The sequence below is a fragment of the Strix aluco genome, chromosome 16 (assembly GCF_031877795.1).
Source record: "Strix aluco isolate bStrAlu1 chromosome 16, bStrAlu1.hap1, whole genome shotgun sequence".
In the NCBI taxonomy this organism is placed as follows: Eukaryota; Metazoa; Chordata; class Aves; order Strigiformes; family Strigidae; genus Strix; species Strix aluco.
Window position 1 is genome coordinate 15,452,042 of NC_133946.1, and position 15,026 is coordinate 15,467,067.

Genomic DNA, 15,026 nt, shown 5'->3' on the forward strand with positions numbered 1-15,026 from the left:
TCACACTCTTTTGCAGAGATGGACATATGTATTCAAGAGGCAGTCATGCCTTTTGTGCCATTTTTCCTTACTCTTTTCTAACCGTTGCCTTATTCTGTTCTTTTTCCTCCAGAGGGCGGTAACTACATGAATGTAGAATGAAAAAAGAAAAAAAACCGTGCTGGCAAGGAGTGAAGGGAAAGGTAAATTTCTTCACAGTCTGGTGCCAGGAATGACCCATGGAGCCTGCTACGGCAAGGGGTGTTAAATGAACACACTCACCGTGTTGGTTTTAGGAATCCTGGGCTCCGGAGAGCTAGAAAGGTGTTTCCTTGTTTCCACTTCTGTTCTTTATTGGGACTGTCATTTGCCACTTCTTTTCCTTCACATCTGAGCACTTGTTGGCTGAGATGGGACAGCAAAGCAAGTGGCTTCTGCTGAAGAATTTCTAGAGCAGAATAAAGAGAAGCCCTGTCTTTGTGGATCAACTGACAGATACTTAAAAGAAAAAAGTGACAGATCTTCTGAGTGAGCCAACATATTTGTGTTAAGAGCTGCTGCACAAGTTGGGCTCACGGGAATGAACAATCCCACTCTGCTGTATTGAATCATGAGGGGTAAATCTTTCCACCCACAAAATAGGTTTTACATCTCAAAACTCCTTCCCCCCCCCCTGCCCTTATCCTAATTTTAAGGCTCTCAAAGAAGATAGTAGTGTAACTGTTAGATTAAAATGTAGTTGGCACCATGGTATTACTCTGCCTTTGGAAGCAGAGTAGACCTTTCTTTCAAAGGCTATGCAGTGCTAGCCTAACATCAATTAAACCTCACGAATGCCCTTGCTGTACGAGGGGGGGAGGCAGAAGAGAAGAGGGGGGAGCTGGTTATGCAGAGCCGCAGGGGAAGGCATGAGCAGAGCTGGCTAAGGCAGCAGCACGCTGTGCCCCCTGGCCTTCTGAGGAAACAGCGTCCCCCTAGAAGTAGAACAGGATGAAATGGCCACACTAAGACAAGGGGGTAAATGCTGTAAAGGTTTTTGTATAATAGGAGCATTTATAGAAAGCAAACAAAATAAACCAGACCCTGGCTGCATCTCTATGGGCAGGCTATCTCACCAACACCTTTGGGACTGAGCCAAGTCCTGTCCCGGAGGAGAACTGAAAGTCTGGACATGGCAGCTCCCCTCAGCAGCTTCACATGGCTGCTCTGGGGCTGTCTTGCACCCATTTTAATACAGCACTTTGCTTAGCAGTGTTTCACTGCCATGCAAAATACAGTTGTGTGCCTGGTTCAATTGGCAACTTCTGGAATGCCTATCTTGAGGCAACAGGTTTAATCACTCAGATAATGGCAGTGAGCCTCCCACCATAGAATAATTTTCTTGGATACTGCTTCTGGTCACTGCTGAGACTCTAACCCTTTGGAGTTAGGGGGCAGAAACCCCCTCAGACTTGACTCCATATGAACAAGAGTAGATGAAACGTGCTGAGGAATGGTGAAGTGTATTCTGTCCAAGCGGTAGCTGAGACGCCTCCCTGTTCACACATATTTATCCAGCAGTGTGGTACCATTAATCACTGGATATGAACCAACTCACCCTACTCTCCTGCAATGCTGCTTTTGAAATATGAGCCCCATTTACAATGGAAGCACATGACACTTGTACTTTGAGGTCTTATTTCTTAAAATATATATAGATATAGATTCCTTAAGATATAATATACTCTTCTTAGTGATATGCTGTGTCCTTCAGTCCCTTGCATGCCTTTCCAGGTAAGGTTGTCAGAAGCTCGTGGAAGAGGAGCTTGTCCAAACTGCAGTCTCAAATCCCAGGCAATTTACTAAAAGCATATGAAACCTCACTTCTCTGTACCTCTCCTCTTGCCCTTAGGATTTAGGATCTTCCACAGAGGGTTGCAAAGCTTCTCTCTGCAGCATGAGTTTGTGATGCCCTGTGCAGTGATGTTTTCCTAAGTCTTTTATGGGATGAGATCCTGCCCTCAACCAGTGCTGGGCAGCTAGGTCACAGCAGGTGCAGGAGCTGTAGAAGAAACCCGCTCTGTGCGCACTGTGCCCTTCTGCTACCCTGGAAGGATAGGCACCTGGCTCCCCTTCCTCCTCTCTGAGCCCTAACAGATGCCTGGCATCCCAGGGTGAATAGTTCTGCAGCTATTTTTCCTTCGAAGCTGCCCAGCAAAATGATTCCCTGGAAGAGGTGATATCTCCCACCTGTCCATTTTCTCTCTTCATCTGTAGCAGGCAATGGCAGAGCTCATGCTGTCATCTGCATCACTGCATTTCACCTCCCCACTTTTGCTGTTGCTCACACTCCACTCTCCTGTTGGTTTTATGTTCTCCAGCACCAGTTTAATGCCCTTAGATATCGCACAAGTAACAGCAGGCAGATGCTGCAAATACTCTTCTGTGGAGCTGGTAGCACTACTTAAACAGCAACAACAGTTCTTCAGTTTTCCTTGTTCCCTGCTGCAGTGCTAGAAGTAATGCATTAAAAATATCACATATCCCATGAGAACACTGGATATCTTTTTCTAGAAAATAAAGCCTTTAAAAAACAGATCGCAAATTAATTGAGCAAGCTAAAGAGATTTAAAAAGGAGAAAGAAGTTTTCTCAAGTACTAGGACTTCTTCAAAAAGGGGAGGAGGACAAAAATGGATGTAAAGCCAAAGTTGCTATAGAAAGAATAATGGTGAAAAATCCATTGTGGCCTTCCATTCAGTCTTTGACGTTCTAACCCCTTAGCAAACCGATCCTGGAACGATTGTCACAATGAATCTACAGGGCAGGGCTAAGTAGTTGTTCAGTCGAATTGGGATAATTTCAGTGGTTACAAGTTCTCTTAATAAGTATATATAATTTATTGGTAAAGATCACAGTGAATCTAGAAAAAGTGTGACAGTGGGCGAAAGATGTGAAACTAGGAGACAATGAGTCAAGCTCTCATGGCTCTGAGCTACAGTGAAAGGTTTGATGCTGTTTATTTACCAGATCTGGAGCGATAATTTCCAGATGAATATGTATGTCTGTCCTGCTCTGGAAACACTGTGCATTAAACACTGATACTTTATCACAACCTGCTTCCTCTTCGCTTCCTCACAGTGTGGGAGGGAGCCGGGCTCAGTCCCGTTTGGAATCAGTGTAATACGATTCAGTGGGGGTAGAGGTGAAGCAGCCTAAGAAACACTAAAGGAATCGGCTTGTGATTAATTTCTAAAACCTATTAAAGGAGAGACCAAGAGACACAGGAATGATCAATAAACCACAAGATAAAAAAAAAGGTTTTATAGATTTTATATTTAGATATTAAAGCTTTACAGAGTCATATCATTAAAAGAGATACAAGCTTTTGAGAAATACCTTTGGTATATAATTTTTCCTTCTGCATTTAGTCAGTCATGAGCATTATCTACAGTAGGGCTATGACGCATAAAAAATAACATGTTAATAAAATGACAGGAGCAGTTTAAGAGTTACATAAAAACTCCATGCTGGCTATGTTTGATGTGTATCCTGTCATATTTCACCCATGTAGTTTTTTTCAACTATATTTCATAATTCTTTGGTAGCAAATAAGAACAAGAGTAGTAGTATACAAAAAAGGAAAGTACATGGAGAATTTGGTAATGCTTCAGGTGGAGAAAAATGGCCCATTTTATTAAAAAAAGGAAAACCTCAATTTATTATGAAATAATATTTATTTACAGGTATTTTACATTTTTAGAAAATAATACAATTGTACTTTAAAATGCTTCATTTATTTTTATTACTTATCTGCTTGTACAAAAGAAGCAAAGACACTGTCTTCTTGTTCTAGCAGAACCTCAGGCTTGTCATATTCCAAAATAACCCCTCTCTTCATCACAATAACCAAATCTGCATTGAGGATCGTGTGCACGCGGTGCTGAAAAACAAATAATACAAAATGCCACTTCAGTCTATCTATCAAATATATCCCAGGATAAGACAGACTTCCAGAAATTAATTTTCCTGACGAGTTCCAAGTTTGATTAAGGCTACTTATCCTACTTCTCATCCTAATTTACTGTGCAAATACTGCAGATAAATATACAGGCCCAGAGCCACATGGATATTCAAGTACCTAAATTGCACACAGGTACTTGAGTATGAAGAGTCATCTGAGTCCAGACTGAGCTGTCCCCGGCCGGCAGCAGGAAGGCAGCCGGGAAGACTGGGGACAGGGCACACGAGTGAGTACGCTCCCAGCCCTGGACTGCGTCTGGATCAGGGGCGTTCCTGAGCTTGCTGTGGTTTGTCTTTGCCAAACTGAATAGGTCCCTCCTCTAGGACCTTGCCTGTGTCTTCTCTTGAGCTCTCACAAACGTTTTGCACCCACATCCCTTGGGAAAGATTTTTCCAGGCCTGCTCCCCACTGCATGAACAAGTACCCCCTTTCATCCTGCTCAGAGCTTCATCTGATGCCTCTTCCCCCTTGCCTCATCATTTTGCAGACCTCTCTCACATGTCCTTACTCTCTGCAGGCAGAAGAGGCCTAGCCTACTCAGCTGCTCCCCTTAAGGGGCAGTTCCACGCCTTGGATGATCCTCGTGTAATGTACACACAATATTCAAGGTATGTGTGAATTACAGACTTATACAATGGTATGATGTTTTCTTTTTGGTTCTCCACCCTTTTCCTAGTAAGCCCTAACATTTGATTATTTTATTGGGAAGAAACTTCCCCAGTTCTTTCCACAGTGAATACTGGAAATAATTAATTTAGCTTTTCTGCAGTGCCGTTATCTTTCCTGAGTATTCCTTTCAGGTATCGATCATCAAATGGCCCTATAGATTGACAGACTTCTTGCTCCTGGTGTGTTTCAGGGATTCAGGGGTTCATTATTAGTTTTGATGGCTTCCAAAGCTGCTACTCATTTTTTGGCCTGCTTTATTGCATTTTCACATGTACTCTGCCAGAACTTATGATCATTTCTGTTTTCTTTATTTGGCTAGAAGTTCAGATTTACAAGAATGCCTTGCTGTTTCAAATAGTATTATTTGTTTAGCCATACAAGCTTCTTTCTATCCTTACTCAAGCCTTTCCTAATAAATAGCATGCATTGGCCCTGGGATTTTTGAATAAAATCCTTCAGTAATTTCCACAATCCCTATCAGATTCCATTTTCTTCACTTCCTCTTTTAGCTTTTTTTTCCCCATTTATTTTTGGGTTTTGTTTTTAGCAAGCCTCCTCAATTTTATGGAATTCCACTGTTTAAAGTTGACTGTAACTGCATTGGACTTTTTGGTCTGTATTACTCCTGCAGAGATATTTCATTTCAGAATACTGTGGTCCCTGTTACACAGTCGCTCTTCACCCATAAGGTTCCTAATCAGATCTTGGGCAGGGCACCCTCAGTACCAAAACAAGTCTTGTATTTCCTTCTGTGGCTTCCCAGCCAGATGTTCCGTAAAATGATCACTGATGGCCTCTACAAATCTCATCTTTGCTGCAGCCCTGTGACATTCATCCAGCCCACAGGCAGGAGAAGGGACTGAAATACCACATTCCAGTTGTACTTGGTGCCCTGGTCTGATCTCTTTCCGTATAACACAGTCAGTGCTGCCATGCTGGTAAAGTAACATAAATAATAATATAGACCCAATACTATACTCTTCCTATTCCTATTCTTCCTAAGCATAAATTAGGAATATACAGCTTTCTCTGGAAAAACAAAAACACCAAACAAAAAACCAAACCACTACCTAACCCCCCCCCAAACCCCCCCGACGTTTCTACTACAGAGTGTTTTGAATGCAAACCCACCTGCTGGAAACCACAGTTACATTTGGAAATAAAATCAGTCAGAGTAAGTTTATTCCAAAATGCTGTCTGAACTGTGCTGTTTAAAGCTCACTAAGAGAGTGAAAGACTAATAAACATCCTCAGCCTATCCACAAACAAACTGAAAAAGATACATAAATGCAAAATGCACTGCAACTCAGAATTTTCATGCAGAGAAATCTGGAAATTTCATGCTTATGATTCCTTTGTTTTTTTTATAATGACACACTGAATGGATACCATAAGATAAATCAGGTTTTCTATTACACATTTGCTAGGTGAAAATAAAAAGAATGTGTAAGATTCCTGAGCAGAGATTTCTTGACTTGTATTTAATTTTTAAATGTTAAGAAGCATAATGACTTTATTTCACCTTCCTGAAATAGGTGTATTTTTAGAAAATAGAGGACTAAAAGATATGTATTACTTCTGACATATCTGTTGAGCCAGCTGCTTTGATTCAGGTCAAATCTCTTTCATAAACCTTTTTTTTATAGATACTCAAGATCTTTGTACAATCACTTCAAGAATATGCAAACTTAAATTCAATCACTGTCAACAGGGATGGAATGTTTATTTTTCAAAGTTACTATGATTTTCATTTATTTGTTTAAATTCTGAAATGTAATTGCTTTATCCAGTGGCAGAACTATTATACAATTTTACTTGTCCTTATTTAAATGATTATTATAGCTTGATGAAACTTATTCTTAAATTTCACATTAGTCAAAGTCATATTATATTTTAAATTAACCTAAAATGAGTAACAGAAAATAGATTACTTAGATTACATGCCTTTACAGGCAATCAGACTTAGCATCATGCAGCACATTTAAGAAGCTGTTGTTATGTATTTAAATAAGAAAGCAGTTTAAAATGAAAAAGAAAGCTTACACTTAGACATCGATTTTAAAAAAAGATTAATGGCCAAATTAACACATTTAACATTGTCAAGAATTGACTAATGTGGCATTTCTGATTCTTGTTTGCAACAGAATGGCAGCAGAGACTGTACTTACCGCTATTGTAACCACAGTACGGTCAGCAAACGCAGTCATGACTACCTTCTGGAGTATGTTCTCCTGCGTAAAGCAAAACATTAGTTGCTTTTCAAACCACAGAAGTTACATGATGGACACACAGACACTAAGAAGGCTTAAGTAACCACTGATTTTATTGACATGCTTTCATTGACCCTTTGTTACAGAAATGAAAAGTTAACTACATGCCAGAACTAAGTCAGAGCCTGGTCTCGTCAGCCAGCCCTGCTCACGCCTGCCAGCCTCTGCCCCTGGCCTTCGGTGCACTGCCCCAAGCCCCTCTGATCCTGACCTCAGTTTTACAGTGGGGGAATGGAAGGTGAACCCAGGGTCCTGCCAGGCCGCCCACATGCTGGCACCTCTGCGGTGTGTTCCTCACCCTGCTGGAGGCCTGGGAATGTCCCCGTGCACTGGGGGGACATCTAACACCAAGGGGGGGCAGGGATAAGCAAGGCAGTGCACTGTACCTGGCGTATTTAACAACCGAGACGATATTTAAGATGGTCTTAACATACATAGTTCTCACTCAACAAGTACTCATCCCTTGCTATTTAGGAAACGTTGTGTACCAAACTCTGCCTAGAAATGTCTCTAGCACAGATACCATTCTTTAGATATGTACCTCAAGGGAGAAACTATATCCTCAATGCATCAAAATTCAAAATGTGTTTTAACTGGGCTGTGTACAGTCTAATTCCCAACCTTATTGACACCCAGCACACTAAAAATTGTACCTGTTATAATAAAACCCTCCCATTATATTCTTTACTCATAGAATAATCATGAAGACAACAGAAACATTTCTCATAACAAAACAGAGGGAAACAAAAAAATCTTAAGAATGTACTGTTCTATTCGGATAAAATCCAGACGGTGCATTATTAGTGTGTGGTTTAACCTCTGTCTAGCAATTTCAGGCAATTAATGCAATAATCCAGTACGTCTTTTCTATGTCTCTGATTATTTCCTTGACTCTACTTTCAAACCTTCTAACTTCCTGACTTGTCCTGTCCACCATGCGGGGGAAATTTGCCTGTTTGCCAATTTACCCTTCACTGCCCACCCCAGCCGACCTTCCAAAGCATTGTTTACTTTAGAAAATCAAACCGCCAATGAAAATAACTTGCTTCATTTTCCTAACGCAAGCAATGCTGGAATAAATATTAAACCCCCAGTAAAACGATTTAAAAGCTCTTTAGATTAGTTAGCAATGACTCACAACTCCCTGGACTGTAAACACGTCTGCACTAAATATGGTGTAACCATATTACAGAGTAGACAGAACTGCAGTTGTCTCCCCCTCAACAAAAACAAGAAATCAGAAACACTCCAAACTCACTGTTGCCATGTCAATAGATGCTGTGGCTTCATCCATGATGAAGATGCTCGTCTTCCGCACAAAAGCCCTTGCTAGGCAGAACAGCTGTCTCTGGCCCTGGCTAAAGTTTTCACCTCCTTCTGTGACTATAGCATCTGGAAATGATAGAGCAAACCCACTATTATGGGGTGTGCACGTGTGTGTGTACAAGAGGGTCAGATCAGAGTGGAGCAGCCGCTTGGAAAATAATGTCTCACTTTCAGCATAAGGATTTTCAAAGTAACATTTCCTATGTCTGCAGCTGCTGGTGACCCAATTTTGCCTGTTTATTTCCAGTGTTCAAAACAACAAGTACTTCTGTCTCATGATATTCTTTACATCTATTAGACAAAGTAGCTAAGGATGTTTAAGAGCAAGTGCCTCTGGAACACATGCAGTCATGCAGTCTAGGACACTGCATCCCCCTGTCAAAGTGGCATCCATCATTTCTTCACCCTAAGGCTGTATAACTTACCATTTTTATGGTGGGTTTTTTTTTGTGGTGGGTTTTTTTTAATGGTTTTTTGGTTTGGGTTTTTTTTTTTTTCATGGCCAAATGATTCACACCTTTAAGCTTCTGAAATCTTCCTCCCTGGACACAACTATTGGGAAATACAAAAGAACATATTCTAGATAACACCTGACTTCTTGACACCTTATTTGAATTCACAAGGCCTGTAAACCTCAGTGCTTCATAACAAAGACATACTGCAATAAAATAATTTTACCATTGATTTGAATAGAAAGATGATTCTGCCCCGCCGGTGCAGCTGGTAAGGGAGTTAGATGGATACAGGGCCTTTGCCTGCTGGCAAGCACTTTTTATCACCTTCCATAAACCTAAAAAGCTTCTTCTTCAGCAGCTACCTTTTGAATACATAGTAAATGTGAAACAGGACTGTTGTGAACACTGGAAGGAATCTTCTCGAGAAGAAAGTCTTGTTACCTAGGCCCCCAGGGAGCGCTTTCACCACATGCTTGAGCTGTGCTATTTCCAGTGCTTCCCACAGCATGCTGTCAGTGCACTTCTTCTCAGGGTCCAAGTTAAACCTACAGTTATGTGTAATTCAAGAATATCAGTCAATATAAACTTCTGCAATGTGCTACTTCTTTTAGTGTGCTTAGAAACAAACTTGCAAATAATCAGAATCATATGCTAAAGATCTGGGTGGGCCTGATTCTGATCTATCATTGGTATAAATCCATTGCATTCTGTGGACTCGGCCAACATTTATCCCAATATGATTAAGAACAAAATTTTACTCTTTCAGTTGAGCCTAATAGGAAAAGCTTTCTGTTTTGCAGACCTTTGTGGTTTTAGAATTTATTTTGTTCTGAATAAAGTAGAGAAATTCTCATGTTTTACTAGAAAAAGCTCTGAAGAAAAAAACTGTGAATATAATCAGTTTAAATTAACATTCATTTTTTAACAAAGCCAAAGTTCTACCATCTCTCCTTTTAAATCCAATGTGTCTCTGTTCTTTACTGCTATAGGAATGCTGAACAACCAAGATTCATACTGAATTATGAAATGCAAGTCTTCACTACAACTGAACAAATCTTGGATTTATGAGCAGATGAATGTCATTTTAGCTTGCTGTAGCCCAGAAATGATAGCAACAAAGTGAATCTCACATCATCTTAGTATACAGAATGAGAATCAGAAATAAAAGATTCAATGGTGCGTAATACTTTTTGTTTTTACTTTTTACTCCTACTGTATGTGCTGTGAATGATGCTGGGCTAAATAAATTTTTTAATAGGTTAATGAAACAAAGGTATACAGTCATCTCATCTGACATGAATGAACCATGCTCTATTCAGGCAAGTTCAGGAGATAATCCTGGCATCTGTATTAGTGTGGAGTCAGCAAACCACAGAAGCCTGTATCATTTTCAGTGAACTCTGATGACTTTTACGTAGAAACTAACTGCAGGTGATCTAACTCTGCACTGAGGCTTGTACTGTTCCTTTCTAAGGTAAATGCCACAGACATAGGGAAGGACATTTGTCTGAAACTGTGGAGCTTTTTGCCACTGTTTCTACTGCATCATCCTCTCAGAGAAAGAGGGGGGGAAAAAAAAAAAGGAACAAGGCATTTGTTCTTACAGAAGAAGAAACGTCTCAAAGACTAGAAAATCAGCACGGATAGAGGCTCCAGGAAATACCCCAGACCTCCCCCAGTACTTCTCACATTGTTCTATTGCTTCCCCTTTTTCTACATTAGTTTTTTAGTCTGCATTTTTTCCATCTCATTTTTTAAGGCAGACAGATGAAAACAGATGCAGGAGAAAGAAGGTTTCAAGAAGTGCTGGGTGGTTATGGGATCGGTGAGCTAAACCGATTACTTGATCCTGGAGGAATCACTAGTGACTTTCCCTACTTCCCAGGCAGGGAATGCCTTTGTGCTGCCCAGGCTCCGGCACTGGGAAGGTGCTGTCTGGCAGGCATGGGGAAAAAGCACAGACAGGAGGCAGGGATCCCCCTACTCCAACTGAGGAGACCGGAATTGAACAGTTTGCTATCAGCAATTCTGTAAGAGTCATTATATGGTATAATTATAACATATCATGGCAAATAAGCCATTCTATGGTTTTTATTACTGGTGCTTAATGCTTACCGGATTGTTCCGCTGAATAAAATAGGATCTTGGAGAATGATTGACAGCCTGGATCTCAACGTCTGTAAGGGGAGCTTAGCAATGTCTATACCATCAATGATAATCCTTCCTATTCAAAAGAAAATGGATAGTCAGCTAGACTGTTCACCATGCCACACAGCTGCTGGCAAAGGCACGGCCTCACTTTCAGCTCGCAATACAGTACAGCAGGAACAAGCCTTGAACTGCATATCCCCTTACTCACTGACGAGACAAGTTTTGGTTAAGCAGCAAGCACAACTGTCTTGAGACTATACCTCAGCTGGGAAGAATACAAAGTGTACCTGTAATCTTTTATGAATGATTGGACACACTACTTGTCTGCTTGACCACTATATACATCTACCAAACAACAAGATAAGAAGTTACTTGAACCAGGGACTAGTTACCAAGGGGAACAAGCATTTCAGAAAGCCAAATTGCTATTGAGAACTTTGAAATTTTATCTCCAGGTACAACTGTCTGGCTCTGCATAAGAGTCCTGTGGGTGATGTGGCTGGGAAACTGAGGCTAAAATTTTTTGAGATGCACAGGAAGACACTCCATGAGGTACATGGACATGGCACACACAGCAGGGAATATGGCAGGAAATTCCAGGGCAGCAGGCCAAACTGCAGTCCCCAGTTGCTGAGTTTTCTGGGCCCAGTGAGCCCTATCTGTGCCTTGTGCATGGATCCTTCCTTGTACTTGAACACCTCCCCCTTTTATGGTTTGCTCCTACTGTTGTGATTTAACAGCACAAAAGAACTTTTGCTTCTGTCAAGTAGAATTTTTATTGATCCAGCTTATCAATGGCACAGCTGACAGACGATACTGTATTTAAACAAGGCCAGAGAGTGTGTCCTGCAGATTCAAAAATCGAACTTCAAAGGTGCTGCTGTTAAGGACTACCAAAGCACCGTCAGGAGCTAAGCTTGACTGATATGAAAAAGTGTAATCTTACCCTCAAAAGTGTCAACCATTCTGAAAAATGCAAGAGAGAAGGAGGATTTTCCACTGCCTGTTCGGCCGCAGATCCCGATCTGTGACACAGAAAGCAGATCAACATCAGGTGAGCGGACACAGACAGTGTCTGTATTTGACTCTTAGGATGAGTGATGGAGGAGCTGTTCTGATCCCCGTGGCCTCCTGACAGTTCAGTCAAACTGAACTGGCCATAACAGAGTCCCTAAGTTCCCTCTTTGTCTTCAGGGGTCTGAGCATTTAGGGATAAACCAAGGCCAGTCCTATACACAGGAACAATAGGAGAGTGACAGAGGAGCAGAAGGAGGGCTAGGCAGTGCTGCAGGCAAAACATAGGACCCTGAGGTGGCCTTGTTTAGCAGGAAGGACAAAGGCAAATGGGACTTAAGAGGAGAAAAACAGAGAGAAAAGAGACGCCATGAAGCAGAAGAGAAATGATGGGAATAAAGGCAAGAGAGCCACATGGGAGTGAAGGAAACTAGGTCTAACACAGTCAAGGGTCACTGTCACCTCTTTTGGCACCGCATGCTGACAGCAGGGCACTGGGATACTGAGAAGTGGTGTGTAGTTCTAACTTCTCACTCTACTGTATGCCTAAATACACCAACTAAGAAACCCATAGACTTCTTTCCAGTGCACTATATTGTTTTGGAGCAAAAATTCTGTAATTCAGTCATCAAAACATACTGTGGCATGTTTTTTCAACCCTGACTTCTATGATGTGCTAGTCTATAAAAAGCTGCTCAAAATCACTACAGTTCTTTACCTTCTGTCCTGGAGAGATGTGGGCATTGACATGCTTTAGCACTGGCTTTAAGTTGCTGTCGTATCGGACACTGAGGTTCTGGATTTGGATCTCCCCTCTGTCTGGCCAGTTCTGGGGAATCTGTGAGGAAGCTGTACCAAGAGCACAGGGGGAAAAAACCAAACCACCAACCCTCTCATAATAAATTCATCAGCTCATTAAGTGATTTACTACATTTTTCATGGTAATACACCATAAAATCATTAAAATTTCAGCAAGCTCTTCCTGCATGCTGCACAAAACTGCACTTACAAAGGAGCCCTTCGTAATTTTCAGCTTCTGTTTTGAGAAGGCCATTGATTCTTTTCACTGCACCCAGCTGGATCTCCATGTCAGCCAGGTTACGAACCATCCAGTTCAGATAGTTAGACACCTGATGTAAAGCAAATACACTACTAAATTCCATATTTTAAGTAGTTTGCATCATTTGACCAGCATGCAGTTTATACTCCTCCACAGTAACACTTGTTCAGCCTTAATAAGCTGAAGCTGTGAATGAACTGTACAGTACACATCCACAGGGTGACAACAATGGCTAAATTTCCTAACTGCAGTGCACAGATACTTTGCTACTATGGAGATCTGATCTACACCAACACGAAAGGGGGAGGGGAACAGTAAAGACAGGTGAAGAGACATCATCTTGGTAACTTAAGGTTTGACAGTCCAGAATGATGTACTGGGGCATAATTACAACTGATGTGCTGAAAAAATATTCTTCACAATGGAAGACAATATAAAAAGATATGATGCAACTTGGCCATGTTTTGTTGACATATTTGAACTAATACTTAAAAAAATATTTTATCTAAAAACTGAAGAAAGCACACACTCAAATATGTCAACCACTGAATGTGAACTGAAGTTAACACATGGTTTCAGTGATGTTACAGTACCCACTATAGATGTACAGACACCTTCGATCTTCCTGTTCATCTTTGAGCCCTGAAGAATTACAAAAAAATGTTTGGGAGAGACAGAAAGGGTCCTGAGATTCTTACCATAAGAGCATAGGTTAGTCCCAAGCCTACAAGTCCTGAAGGGAGTTTACTATACAGGCAACTGGTAATAGAAGTGACAGCTGCTATGAGTACCACACATGCTCCAATGTACTCCTGAAGGAATATGAATAAGCTCCATCACTATAAGTCTACAAATGATTAAAATGTTCTCATAACTTTGCACACCAAATAACAAACCCATTGCACAGTTTGAAATACAGGCAGGAAACACCACAGAACTCCACACAGACCCTGCCTAGGAACCCGTTATTGCCTTAGCGTGGCTGTGCTGTTTAGAAATGCTGTTGTACACAGGAGTTGCACCAACACTCCTAATCTTCTTTGGGAGAAGTCAACACAGGTATCTTAAGCATGTAATGGAGGTGGCTGAAAGTGTGCAGCTGATGTTACCTGGGGTGGGAGGGAAATGCTCATGTGATCCCATCTGTGAGCAGCTCCGCTCTGCTGCTGAACTGCTGGGAGGCACCACTGTTGCCACTGAGTGGCTACCATCCATATTTGTGCAAATAAGCTGTTCTTGCACAGCACGTATCTATTAGTTGGACTGTGTCCACCCATGAGGGGCTTTTACTGCTTTAACTTAAATCATTAGTGATTTGACTTCCCACAGACAAGGCTTTGAGTAAAACTATGTAACAGACTAGGAGGGAAATTGTCACTCGCCTGTATTTGTACTGTTTAGTGATATAGGCATTGATCAGAATTAGGGACTTCAGATGGCCCAGCACTGAACATATAAAAGGGCAATAACATTTTATTTAAGTCATACTCAATATCTGAATTTAGGTAGTAAAAGGTACCAGCTAAAATGGAGTCCAAAATGGAGGTATAGAGTGTGACATGAAATATGAGTTAACATACACTTATCACATGTAAAAGGAGCCCATGTTACCACAACAGTGGTACTACACCTGAATCTAACAAAGTCTGATACAAACGTCACCGCCCACAACATAACACTCCTTGATTTGCTTCTCAAGGAATTATTTTTAATAAATAATTTCTCATGCCAGGCCACTTTACTGAGTGCCCTAATGAAACAGGCACCTGAATAGCTTTGGTGTTCTTCAGATGACCCAAAACAGGCATAAACCTGTCTACATCCTTCTGCTTATTAAGAGAGCTTCCAAGACGGTGAAATGTTCTTGGGAGGCCACAAGGCAAAGGCCTGCTGACACTGACTCACACAGTCCCACAAAGGCACCCTGGCTGGCCACACAGCTTGACCAGCTCTGATCACTCGTCACACACAGAGGAGTCAATGTGACCTATAAAAACTATTCTTGTCTTGGAGAAACAGCTGCAGGCTATGGGGAAAATTCATACTCATTCAGCTTCCAGGCTGGGTTGGGCACATGTTCATTATAGATAGAGACAGATA

The 15,026-nt window shown here is 41.3% G+C and overlaps 1 protein-coding gene across 4 annotated transcripts in view; it reads right to left on the reverse strand.

The window, feature by feature from the left end:
• Positions 1 to 3,266: 3,266 nt before the first annotated feature.
• ABCC8 (ATP binding cassette subfamily C member 8) overlaps positions 3,267 to 15,026 on the reverse strand; it is a 78,862-nt gene continuing 67,102 nt past the window's right edge. For 3 of the 4 annotated variants that reach the window (XM_074842218.1, XM_074842219.1, XM_074842220.1), the window contains exons 31-39: positions 13,625 to 13,738; positions 12,876 to 12,996; positions 12,585 to 12,715; positions 11,799 to 11,877; positions 10,817 to 10,925; positions 9,143 to 9,246; positions 8,179 to 8,312; positions 6,819 to 6,881; positions 3,267 to 3,900 (exon numbers count right to left, since the gene is read on the reverse strand). In XM_074842218.1, coding sequence (XP_074698319.1) covers positions 3,763 to 3,900; positions 6,819 to 6,881; positions 8,179 to 8,312; positions 9,143 to 9,246; positions 10,817 to 10,925; positions 11,799 to 11,877; positions 12,585 to 12,715; positions 12,876 to 12,996; positions 13,625 to 13,738 — 993 coding nt within the window. In that variant the 3' untranslated portion in view covers positions 3,267 to 3,762. Of the gene's footprint in view, positions 3,901 to 6,818; positions 6,882 to 8,178; positions 8,313 to 9,142; positions 9,247 to 10,816; positions 10,926 to 11,798; positions 11,878 to 12,584; positions 12,716 to 12,875; positions 12,997 to 13,519; positions 13,569 to 13,624; positions 13,739 to 15,026 lie in introns of those variants that run through there. The other variant, XM_074842221.1, reaches the window with a different exon arrangement.